The sequence below is a fragment of the Oncorhynchus gorbuscha genome, linkage group LG18, assembly GCF_021184085.1.
Source record: "Oncorhynchus gorbuscha isolate QuinsamMale2020 ecotype Even-year linkage group LG18, OgorEven_v1.0, whole genome shotgun sequence".
Classification (NCBI taxonomy): domain Eukaryota; kingdom Metazoa; phylum Chordata; class Actinopteri; order Salmoniformes; family Salmonidae; genus Oncorhynchus; species Oncorhynchus gorbuscha.
The window spans coordinates 44,249,946-44,263,079 of NC_060190.1; the positions used below are offsets into that span (position 1 = coordinate 44,249,946).

The 13,134-nt window shown below is 44.0% G+C and overlaps 1 protein-coding gene across 1 annotated transcript in view; it reads right to left on the reverse strand.

Moving 5' to 3' along the window:
* LOC124002962 (extended synaptotagmin-1-like) overlaps positions 1-13,134 on the reverse strand; it is a 38,290-nt gene that overhangs the window by 6,239 nt on the left and 18,917 nt on the right. The window contains exons 23-36 of the mRNA XM_046310830.1: positions 12,985-13,056; positions 12,389-12,475; positions 12,118-12,264; positions 11,876-11,985; positions 11,591-11,795; positions 11,269-11,445; positions 4,330-4,412; positions 4,065-4,113; positions 3,839-3,928; positions 3,597-3,692; positions 3,336-3,407; positions 3,166-3,252; positions 1,018-1,164; positions 620-753 (exon numbers count right to left, since the gene is read on the reverse strand). Of these exons, the coding sequence (XP_046166786.1) occupies positions 620-753; positions 1,018-1,164; positions 3,166-3,252; positions 3,336-3,407; positions 3,597-3,692; positions 3,839-3,928; positions 4,065-4,113; positions 4,330-4,412; positions 11,269-11,445; positions 11,591-11,795; positions 11,876-11,985; positions 12,118-12,264; positions 12,389-12,475; positions 12,985-13,056 (1,556 nt within the window). The remainder of the gene's footprint in view (positions 1-619; positions 754-1,017; positions 1,165-3,165; positions 3,253-3,335; positions 3,408-3,596; positions 3,693-3,838; positions 3,929-4,064; positions 4,114-4,329; positions 4,413-11,268; positions 11,446-11,590; positions 11,796-11,875; positions 11,986-12,117; positions 12,265-12,388; positions 12,476-12,984; positions 13,057-13,134) is intronic.

Genomic DNA, 13,134 nt, shown 5'->3' on the forward strand with positions numbered 1-13,134 from the left:
GCATGTAATATATTGTGTGCAATAAAAAAACATGTAATTCTGGGGGACAACATTGTCACGACTCCTACCGAAGGTGGCTCTCCTTCCTGTGCGGGTGGCGCTCGGCGGTCGTCGTCACCGGCCTACTAGCTGCAACTGATCCCTTTTCCCCTTTCTGTTTATTGGTTTCACCAGTTTGTGTTTTAGGCTGATTAGTCGGGCTTTATTTACCAGTAGGCCCGCCTGCTCTTTGTGCGGGATTGTTTTGTGTAACTTGTGTGCACGTCTATGGGTTACGTGTTTCCCATTTCGTGGGTTTTGCTGGACTGTTTAAGTCCCCGTGTTTGGGGCATTTGTTTCGTGGGGTTGGCTCATGTTCGCCGTTTTGTGCATTAAATATATCACTACCCTGAACTCTCTGCTTCCTGCGCCTGACTTCTTACCCACTACACCCAGTACATTACAAACATGAGGCTGCTTGTTTCCAACATTAGGACTGTTTTCTTCAGGAAATGTTGTCCGCTTCATGTTTTGTCCCTTGCCACGTGAAAACCCTACACTGCACACATTTGCATTTGCAATCAACTTATAATTACAATTCAACAATTTGAATACTGGGAGGGGCCAAGACAAAACTCACTCCTCAGATGGCACCTCATTGTGTTGTTTCTCCTCATTGGTCTCAGTAACTTGCTCCTCACTGTATCTCCCAAGAGTAATAGTTTCTGGACCTTGTGGTAGCCCAACACCCTCAGTCATCTTTGAGTTCAGGATCTGTGAACGAAAACATGCAGCTAATTACTTACCAATAGCTTTAAGATTAGACTGCTAGGTGCAGGAAAAGTACATAACATGTCCCAGGGTTATGGATTTAATTCCCATGGGGACCAAAAATATATGCACTCACTAGTGTAAGTCGCTCTGGATAAGAGCGTCTGCTAAATTACATAAATGCACTTTGTGTACTATATGGCACATTTTGTTCCTCACATTGATAGTTGATGTTTGTGAGTGCGAGTATGAGTGTGCGTGTCTCACCTTGAGTTCAGCCCTCAGTAGAATCTGACTGTCAGGTGAGGCTCCATCCAGACTCAGCCACTGATCCAGGACCAGATCTGGTTTTGACAGCAGTTCTCTGATTGGTACCACCAGAGAACCTATCGCCTGATCCCAAGCACTGGAGAGCTAGAGAAAGATAAATACAGAGTGAATTAGAAAGGAAAAGAGAAAAAGGTCGAATGGGAGATTTGTATGGATGAATTGCATTTATCAGTGACTATGCAAGCTGTTTATAGTGGGGTTATGGTTTGGTTTGGTTTCGGTACAGCGGTGCAATTAAATGCCATTCACAATGTTCCCAGGATTGACTGTTGTGACAGGATTGTTATGTTGGGCATTATGGGAGGTGGAAATTTACCAGACGTGTATATATACCAGTTGGACGCATTCATGTGATTTGAACAATTGGCTAACTGCCAACAAGCTACGTCAACTATAAACTAAGAGTACAGCTATTAGGCTTGAAAACAAATTATAAAGTTAAAAAAACACAATGGCTTTTTATGAATAATGTTTTGTTGTTGCATTTAACTCCCGAAAATGCTGATATATAGAGGCATTTCCTTAGTAGGTACCATCAGAGGTCACCATGTGGGTGCTCAGAACTATAAATGAGTTTCCCACTAAATTAGAAGTTGGAGGGCCATTCAAGAGGATTTTTCCCAGTCGTATGTGGTAAAATTCCACTTCCTACTTGGTTACGAACGCACCAAGACACTGCCTCCTTTAGTACCAGATGCGCACATGCTACTCTCGTAAAGGGGGCGTGTCTGTAGCACAGTACATCTCCCACTCTGGTGTAATATGATAGGCTGTCACTGTGAAGTAAGCACAACACAGGGTGCATTGGCCAATTCATTGAAAACTTCGGCTTTGGCTTGCTTATATAGAGCGGGTACTACCTGTTTGCTGAAATGGGTGCAAGAGGGAAGTTCGTAACGTGGCTCGAGCACTTTCACGAGGTGCTGAAACTCCCTATTCTCAACCACAGAGAAGGGGTGTGTCACGACTTCCGCCGAAGTTGGTCCCTCTCCTTTTCCGGGTGGCGTTCGGCGGTCAAAGTCACCGACCTTCTAGCCATCGCTGATCCACTTTTCATTTTCCATTGGTTTTGTCTTGTCTTCCATCACACCTGGTTCCAATTCCATCAATTACATGTTGTGTATTTAACCCTCTGTTCCCCCCCATGTCCTTGTGGGTAATTGGTTTCTTGTAGTGCTTGTGCAACGGTATGCTGGTATTCACCGGGTTTTGTTTGACCCATTTATTGTATTGTTCTGTTGATGTGGTTTGTGGATATTAAACGAAACCGTTGTAAATCAGTTTTCGCTCTCCTGCTCCTGACTTCTCTTCCGCCAGTACGCACCTCACTACAGGGTGCTATAAATATAGCCTACCTTTCGCTCTTGTAATTTCTTTGGCCAGGTCAGAATCAGCTGCCAAGGGCTGCTTGAATGCAGAGGGGAGACAATGTTGTGTTGTTGTGTCTTTGCCTTTCCACCTTGCTCCGGTATACTCGGGCGATGTCAGCGTAAATGTGTCAACATATTTGAGTTGTTGGCAGCTGCATAAGCTATTCTCGTTGAGCGTGGCGACATACTGTTAATCTTTTATCCACAACTCTCTGTCCATCGTCGTTGTAATCTACTGAGAATCCAAAATGTTCCCAACCTGGAGATTTAAATGATGGAGGAATCCTCCAATTCTGGCTAATTGTTCCCACCACTCGCCATCATACAGAACTAGTTCCCGGCTGCGCTTCACAAAAGGACAATTTGAAATGCGGCCATTAAGATTATTAATTTTGATTACAACGTGTACATAAGCTCTAGTTATTTTAACGGAATAGCCTGAAATGTTTTATCAGCTCAGATGTACTCAAGAGGCATAGGCCTACAACGCAAAGTATATAGGCTTAGTGTTTGTATTATATATATATATTGTTTTGCCAATATATTTGTATTTATTTATTCCTTCGGGTTCACAATGCAGACCGAACTAAGGTCCCTTTAGCGAACGGTTCGGTACGAATATTTGTACCGTTACACCCCTAGTGAGTGATATTATGTTTAGATTAAACATTATCCATGTTTAGTAACTCCATCCTGAAGCAGACTGAACTCTCACCTTCACTATGAGTATCTCCTCTCTGGGGTCACGAACCAGGAAGTAGAAAGCCTCATCCCACTGGGGGGAATTGGTGCGATCGCACACCTTCAGAGAGACAAATAAGTTCACATTCAAGGCAGATCCTGTTACAAGTCAAACATCTCAGCTCTACATCTACTGTATCTCACCTTGGTTCTGTAGGTTGTCTTCCCCAGAACTAGCTCAGCTCCAGCCTTTGGCTCCTTCCCACTCTTCTTAAACTACAAAAAACATAGAGATCAAACAATACAACAGTCATAAAAAAAAGTATTGTGAGACACGAGACAAAATAAAAATGAAACATCTGCGCTGAAAGCATATTACAGCTGTAAAAGACAACAGACCCAATGACAACAAACCAATGCCAGGGTTCATAAATTCAAAGTGGCTCAGTGTCTGAGGTGACTCACAGGCAGTGAGTGGGCTCTATCCATGTAGACGAAGAGCAAAGCACTAGAGGGAACAGCCTTGTTCTGGTAGGACTGGAGAGACTGTAGCTGCAGCACCTGGAACATGAGGAGGTTAGAGTTAAATCACATCAAACCAGGTGGTTAAAAGGTTCAAAACTAGTAATAGAATGAGAGATAGGGCAAAAGAAGAAGGGGAAAAAAGCTAAATTTGTAGAGACAGAGAGGAGAGAAATAGAACTGACCTGATCCAGTCTGTCTGCTTCTGATACTGTAGGTACCCACTCCAGTACCAGGTGAACACGACCTGACTTCACATCATTCAGAGTGTACCACTGGAACAGACACAGATCACACATAAGATAGAGTGTTCTGAAACTAAAAGTAATGCAATATGAAGATGAGCGTTCCAATGTAAGAGAGTACAGACATTATTTAGTACAAGAGAAGAGGGAGACATGTAAACCTTACCTGGTCTGTATACTGGGATTGTATGATGTCTCTCATACTGATGTTACACCTGTACAAAAAAAAATGGTGCATCATTGTAGTCCAAAGTAAAACTAAACACTTACAGGGAACTACAAAGGATGCTTCAAACCAAGACAACAACAGGGTAACAAAACATTACAGGACATCGGCTGAGTACCAGACCAGCGCCCTATGGCCTCTGGTCAAAAGTCATGTACTCTATAGGGAATAGAGTGCCATTTGGGACACAAAAGCAGTTTCTCACCTGCCCAGGAAGTCATCCTTGTCCATGTCTTTATCATACAGCTCTACCTGGACCTCCTGACCTGCCTGTGGTGCCATCACAGTCTGGGGACAAACATCACAATGATGTTAAAACCATAGGGAGGAATCACACATATAGAGCACAAAAGACAGTGATAGACAAAATGTAAAATACTTTATACTAATATTTTTACAGTAAAGTGTACAAAGTACGCATTTCCACTATTTTCACTCATCAGAAAGGAATATATTTCATGAAATGGAGTTATAGAGAACAGTTTCCACAGACAAAGACCACAATTAGATAGAGAAAGAAGAGAACGTGCTGAAGACGGAAACAAGGTTGACTACAGTCAGAATACAATGTTGGTTACACTTGGCCAGAGCTGGGGTCAATTCTATAGTCGCTATTGTCACGCCCTGACCTTAGAGAGCCCTCGGGTATTTTAGGTCAGGTCGTGACTAGAGGGGTTTCTAGGTATTATATTTCTATGTTGGTGTGGTGTGTATGGTTCCCAATTGGAGGCAGCTGATGATCGTTACCTCTAATTGGGGATCATACTTAGTGTGTCCTTTTTCCCACCTGCAACGTGGGATATTGTTTTGTATGAGTGCCTATGTGTGCTACGTATTTCACAATCGTTATAGCTGTGTTGTTTTGGAAGTTTCACTATCATTAAAATGTGGAACTATACTCACACTGCGCCTTGGTCAAATTATTCATACGACGGTCATGACAGAATATCCCACCACTACGGGACCAAGCAGCGTGCCCAGGAGGTAAAGGAGAGTTGGTCATGGGAAGAGATACTAGGTGGATGCGAGTCAACAAGGAATAAAGGAGGACAGCAACGACGCCGGGGTCTGCGGCCACAAACAGCCCAAGGGCAACCCAAAGTTTTTTTGAGGGGGGTGGCACAAGGGGTGGTCGGCCAAGGAGAAAGCCAGAGACCGTCTGGGAGTCGATGGAGCAGTTTGAGGAGGGATATCGGAGAGATGTTGGCTAGGAGTATGCTGCAGCGCAGGCGTTTTGAGGAGTGTGTCATCAGTCCGGTGCAACTTGTGCTGGCTCCTCGGCCAGGCCTCCAGTGCACAACTCGCCCTGAGGAGTGTGTCATCAGTCCGGTGAAACATGTGCCGGCTCCACACTCCAGGCCTCCAGTGCGCCTTCCCAGTCCTATGCCGGCCGCTCGCACTCGCCCTGAAGAGCGTGTCATCAGTCCGGTGCAACCTGTGCCGGCTCCACGCACCAGGCCTCCAGTGCGCCTCCCCAGCCCGGTACGTCCTCTGCCGGCTCCCCGCACTCGTCCAGCAGTGCGTGTTCACAGTCCGGAGTCTCTAGCGAGTTCTACAGCCCGGAACTTCCAGCGACGATTCACGGTCCGGAGCTTCCAGCGACGATTCACGGTCCGGAGCTTCTAGCGACGGTTCACGGTCCGGAACTTCCAGCGACGGTTCACGGTCCGGAGCTTCCAGCGACGGTTCACGGTCCGGAGCTTCCAGCGACGGTTCACGGTCCGGAACTTCCAGCGACGGTTCACGGTCCGGAACTTCCAGCGACGGTTCACGGTCCGGAGCTTCCAGCGACGGTTCACGGTCCGGAGCTTCCAGCGACGGTTCACGGTCCGGAGCTTCCAGCGACGGTTCACGGTCCGGAGCTTCCAGCGACGGTTCACGGTCCGGAGCTTCCAGCGACGGTTCACGGTCCGGAGCTTCCAGCGACGGTTCACGGTCCGGAGCTTCCAGCGACGGTTCACGGTCCGGAGCTTCCAGCGACGGTTCACGGTCCGGAGCTTCCAGCGACGGTTCACGGTCCGGAGCTTCCAGCGACGGTTCACGGTCCGGAGCTTCCAGCGACGGTTCACGGTCCGGAGCTTCCAGCGACGGTTCACGGTCCGGAGCTTCCAGCGACGGTTCACGGTCCGGAGATTCTATAGTGACGGTTCTCGCCCCGGAGCTTCTATAGCGACGGTTCACGCCCCAGAGCCAGCATCGACGGTCCACGGCCCAGAGCCTCCAGTGACGATCCACGGTCTGAGCGGGTGCTATGTCCCGCACCGGAGCCGCCACCGACGCTAGTTGCCCACCCTAACCCTCCCCGGTTTTGCGGTCGGAGTCCACACCCCTTTGGGGGGGGGTGGTACTGTCACACCCTGACCATAGAGAGCCCTCGGGGTTCTCCATGGTGTTTTAGGTCAGGTCGTGACTAAGGGGGTTTCTAGGTATTATATTTCTATGTTGGTGTGTGTATGGTTCCCAATTTTGAGTGCCTATGTGCGCTACGCATTTCACGATCGTTATATCTGTGTTGTTTATATATGTTCAGAGAACAGTCAAGGTAATTGGAAAAAACGTTTAAAAAAAAATAATTCACAGAAAATATTTAAACGTGACAAATGGTTTATTTTCAACCATTTCAATGATTTTGAGATTAAATTATGGGGGATTTTGTACAACATTTTCAGTATGACCATACTCTGAGGAAACTGCTACAAATGACCACACATTACTTAGGTGATGGGTTTGGATTTCTGAGCTTGAACTATTGTTAATCATTAGTTATAATAGAGACATGAGGGGTGCAATTAAGCTTGGGAGGGGCTGAGTGCAGGGAAAACGGTCACATGTGGCACTACTGATAGGGGGGAGCTGTGGATAAGGGGGTCTAGGTCAGGTCATGTTAAGGGAAAAGGAACCGTTTATTGCCCATATCACTTGGGAATAATTAATGAAATACCCTAACCTTAAGCTATGTTCAACGTTAGCAGACATTGTAATAATGATACAAGTCACAGAGGATTTTCTTCTGAATAACTGGTCAGGGCAGAGCACTTTCCATTCAGCTTCAGGCAACGTTGATGTAAGGCTCTATCCCACGTGTGGTGACTACTTCTATCCGTCACACCCATTGTAGCTTATATCAAAGTAATTACACCCAACACAATATTGATCACATAACTAGACGTGAGCTTGACACGACCATAATAATCATCATGAAACGGCCTTGGAAGTTCCATAAGTATAAACCAACAAAATTCATTATTTTTTACATGAACCTGTTTAACTGCATTGATATGGCTTCATTGAGCTTAGTCCAGACTTGTTATAGTTGAAAATACCATGAAGGTACACAAGGGGAATTTAAACCAAACATATTTTATTTGCAGGTCTTTTGTTTCCCCACATTTATTGAATTAATTTCCCATCAAGAAAATGTATCCCCATTCCCAAATCAAATACCTTCATCGATACCGCAAAAACCACAGACAAATACAGCTTTTTACTCCAATCTGGCGACCCTCATAAAATCCGACATAGTACCAGTATCCCAAAGTATTAAGTGAAAACAGCATTGCCTTTAAATAATAAAAAATAAAAAACGTAAAGCAACTATAATATTATATGTATTTCGGTGACAACCTGGTTGATTAACAATATTGGGTTGTTAACACGTTTGTTTTTTATATAAATAAATGTGGGACACCAAAAAAAGCAGTGTAGAACACGACTGCCCAAAATCTATCATAGTCCTGTCTCGTTGGCCCCCCCAAATGTTTTTTTCCTATCAATGAAGTCGCACAAAAATGTGTATTTTCCTACGAATAAAATCACAATTTTTTTTCATCATTTCACACGAATTAAGCCACAGAAACACACCAAATCTGCTGAAATACTTTTTGTACATATCACGAAATCTGCTGAAATACTTATTGTGTATATTTTTGCATGAATTGAGTGTTAGATTGTGTTGCTTGTAGGAAGCAGTAACTCCCCATGGCTGACCTATACTTCTCTATAACTGGGCTAATAACTCAACTGGGCTAATAACTCAACTGGGCTAATACTCAACTGGGCTAATAACTCGTCAACGAGCAAAGAATATCAACAAATGTGCACACGCACGACTCTGAGCTCTGACCTGAAAAGTGCATTCACTCGCAGGTGATTGGTTGAAAGACCCCAGCCAAAAATAATTCTACTCCGTTGCGCTCTGGCTCTGCCTACAACAAAATCAGACTCTTCAGATTTGGGGTTTTTTACATTGAAAAGGGGCTGATATAATGTTGATTTCATCACAGGAAAAACGTTGATATATATAGTGAAACTAATGGGGCGAATTCAGTTAAATTAAATCTCTTGCGTCTCTGCACGTCATTGGCATATCTTTGCGCGGCAGTCCTGGACGAAGTGCTCGGATAGTGACACGCACAGTTTAGAGGGAACATTGCTGTAGAGGTGTTTATTTTACAATGTTTTAACCTTTATGAACTGTAAATGTAATTTTTAATTTTATTTTATGTATTTCACCTTTATTTAACCAGGTAGGCTAGTTGAGAACAAGTTCTCATTTGCAACTGCGACCTGGCCAAAATAAAGCATAGCAGTGTGAACAGACAACACAGAGTTACACATGGAGTAAACAATTAACAAGTCAATAACACAGTAGAAAAAAATGGGCAGTCTATATACAATGTGTGCAAAAGGCATGAGGAGGTAGGCTAATAATACAATTTTGCAGATTAACACTGGAGTGATAAATGATCAGATGGTCATGTACAGGTAGAGATATTGGTGTGCAAAAGAGCAGAAAAGTAAAGTAAAGTAAATAAATAAAAAACAGTATAAAAACAGTATGGGAATGAGGTAGGTGAAAATGGGTGGGCTATTTACCAATAGACTATGTACAGCTGCAGCGATCGGTTAGCTGCTCGGATAGCTGATGTTTGAAGTTGGTGAGGGAGATAAAAGTCTCCAACTTCAGCGATTTTTGCAGTTCGTTCCAGTCACAGGCAGCAGAGTACTGGAACGAAAGGCGGCCAAATGAGGTGTTGGCTTTAGGGATGATCAGTGAGATACACCTGCTGGAGCGCGTGCTACGGATGGGTGTTGCCATCGTGACCAGTGAACTGAGATAAGGCGGAGCTTTACCTAGCATGGACTTGTAGATGACCTGGAGCCAGTGGATCTGGCGACGAATATGTAGTGAGGGCCAGCCGACTAGAGCATACAAGTCGCAGTGGTGGGTGGTATAAGGTGCTTTAGTGACAAAACGGATGGCACTGTGATAGACTGCATCCAGTTTGCTGAGTAGAGTGTTGGAAGCCATTTTGTAGATGACATCGCCGAAAAGTCGAGGATCGGTAGGATAGTCAGTTTTACTAGGGTAAGCTTGGAGGCGTGAGTGAAGGAGGCTTTGTTGCGGAATAGAAAGCCGACTCTTGATTTGATTTTCGATTGGAGATGTTTGATGTGAGTCTGGAAGGAAATTGAACTGACAGCAGAATATATTTAAAAAATAAATTTGTGGTCCTTCTGTAGCTCAGTTGGTAGAGCATGGCGCTTGTAACGCCAGGGTAGTGGGTTCGATCCCCGGGACCACCCATACGTAGAATGTATGCACACATGACTGTAAGTCGCTTTGGATAAAAGCGTCTGCTAAATGGCATATATTATTATTATATTTATATTTGGATGAGGCAGGCTCTGTGGTCCCTATTTGAATAGATAGATCCTGGCTAGTCTCAAACGATCAGAATGTTTTGACCAATCAGAGGACTCGTGGGAGTGGCTGAGATCCATACAGGTCAGGTTTAGTGGGTGGAGCTTAAGTCATAGCAACCACGTGAGTTGATGGGTGATGCGTCATGCTTGAATCACAAAAGTAATGTCATACAGCCTTATTCTGGATTTTTTTGAAATGTCATCATCAATCTACACACTATACCCCATAATGACAAAGCTAAAACCTTTTTTTATTTTCTGTTTTTTTGCAAATGTATACATTTTTTAAAACAGAAATACCTTATTTACATAAGTATTCAGACCCTTTGCTATGGGACTTGAAATTGAGCTCATGTGCATCCTGTTTCCATTGATCATCCTTGAGATGATTCTACAACTTGATTGGAGTACACCTGGGATGCCATCCCCACCAACACTCTTCCTAGAGCTGGCTGCCCTGCCAAAAGGCACCTAAAGGACTCTCAAATCATGAGAAACATGATTCTCTGGTCTGATGAAACCAAGATTTTACTCTTTTGCCTGAATGCCAAGAGTCACATCTGGAGGAAAACTGGCTCCAGGTGAAGCATGGTGGTGACAGCATCATGCTGTGGGGATGTTTTTCAGCGGCAGAGACTGGGAGACTAGTCAAGATCGAGGGGAAAAAAACGGAGCAAAGTACAGAGATATCCTTGATGAAAACCTGCTCCAGAGCGCTCAGGACCTCAGACTGGGGTGAAGGTTCACCTTCCAACAGGACAACGACCCTAAGCACACAGCCAAGACAATGCAGGAGTGGCTGCGGGACAATTCTCTGAATATCCTTGAGTGGCCCAGCAAGAGTCCGGACTTGAACCCGATCTAACATCTCTGGAAAACTGAAAATAGCTGTGCATCGACGCTCCCCATCCAACCTGACAGAGCTTGAGAGGATCTGCAGAGAAGAATGGGAGAAACTCGCCAAATACAGGTGCCCAGTAGCATCATTCCCAAGAAGACTCAAGGCTGTAATCGCTGCCAAAGGTGCTTCAACAAAATACTGATTAAAGGGTCTGAATACTTATGTACATGTGATTTCAGTTACATTTTAAAATAAGGCTGTAACCTAACAAAATGTGGAAAAAGTCAAGAGGTCTGAATACTTTCCGAACGCACTGTATGGTAGAGACATGGGGTTTGGACTGATGTTTTTCTTACTGAATTGAATGGGCATATTTGTGTAAACCTTTCATTAATTCATCCTTTTATGGGTGAACACCCTACTATGTGTTTATGATTAGACCGATGTAACACTACTCTAAGTATTATGTAATACTGTATAATATATTATGTACATGGAGCTGTACTGACAAAATACAAGTTAATGTGGGTTTACGGTTTAAAATGTATATAGACACAACACATTTTTCCTAAAAACTACAACTCCCTCCATACATACCTCATACATCTCATTCCAGATAGGGTTGAGGTTCTCCTTGATCACATGACTCTTAAACATGACCCCTCCGATGTTGATCTTGACGTAGGGGTCACTCTTGCCCTTCTTCAGGCCACCCATCAGGTTGTCCTTGGCGATAAGATTCTGGCCCTCCAGTAGGTGGATTCTCAGCAGCCCCTAAAAACAAACACTTGTAACAAGACTGCACAAATACAGCAGTATAGTATGACATACCTAATTCACACAGTACTGTATGTGGTACTATACTGTATACCTAAAAAAAAAATGTAATAATGGCCTTCACTGGCATACTGTATCTCACCTCAGAGCCAAAGCTGGGATTAGGGTTGGTGTGTGTGGGTAGTGTTTCAGGAGGACTGGGTTCCTCAGTGAGCTCCACAGGTACTTTCCCAGAGACCATCTCAGTAGCTGTTACTCTCTTAGCCTTCTCTGGCTCTGGTGCTGGGATAGAGGGAAGGCTGGGGACTGGAGCACTGGGAGTGTCCACTGAACTAGACCTGAGCAGACTTGGTGGAATAAAATAGAAATTGGTTAATCGTGTGTGTTTGTGTGTATGTGTGTATTAGTACACCCTAATTTATTCTACCTCTTCTGCACTGTGTTTCTCTCCAGTCTCTGTTCAGCAGTAGAGGCGGCTTGAGCTCTGGATTGATCTGCCCTCTCCACATCAATCTCACACTTCTTGGGACACAGCAGCTGTAGTAGAACAACACATTTAATAACACCACCATATAACCTTATTACAAAATATCATGCATTCAATTAACACACATCTAAAGTTACTCCTACAGAGTAATCGAGTGTTTGTTAAGTGCAAGTATGTCTCACCTTGAGTTCAGCCCTCAGTAGAATCTGACTGTCAGGTGAGGCTCCATCCAGACTCAGCCACTGATCCAGGACCAGATCTGGTTCTGACAGCAGCTCTCTGATTGGTACCACCAGAGAACCAATAGGCAAGGTCCAACTGTGAGACAACTAGAGGAGAAGAGAAAATGGAAGATGGATGAATAACCTCGTAATTCTGTGAAGAGTATAGTACCCTTTTATAAAAACCCACATCTTTACGATCTAAAAAATATATTTTAACACACACACTTACCTTCACTATGAGGAGCTCTTCTCTGGGGTCATGAACCAGGAAGTAAAAAGCCTCGTCCCACTGGGGTGAGATGGTGCGATCACACACCTTAATAGAGATAGAAAGGAGGCATGAGCAGTAATTCACTGTAACAGATCAAAATATCAAATCAAATTGTATTTGTCACATGCGCCATATACGTGAAATGCTTACTTTACAAGCCCTTAACCAACAATACAGTTCAAGCAATAGAGTTAAGAAAATATTTACTCAATAAAATAAAATCAAAAATCAAACAAAAAGTAATAATAAAATAACAATAACGAGGCTATATACAGAGGGTACCGCTACAGAGTCAATGTGCGGGGGTACAGTCTGCGGGGGTACAGGTTAGTCGAGGTGATTTGTACATCTAAGTAGAGGTAAAGTGGGTCAATGTAAAAAGGGGTCAATGTAAATAGTCTGGGTGGCCATTTGATTAATTGTTCAGCAGTCTTATGGCTTGGGGTAGAGTACCATATTAATATTACCATATTATTTTTAAGACACATTGAATGGTTTTACAGTGTCATATGTCCATTTTTAACAGGACACATTGAATGGGTTGTCTGTCTCACCGTAGTTTTATGGGAAGTCCCCCCCACAACAAGTTCAGCTCCCACTTTTGGCTCCTTCCCACTCTTCTTAAGCTGAAAACACGCCACAATAAATAAACATTCAAAACAAACACACTACACGTGCACAAAAGAGGCACCCAGGTTCATATG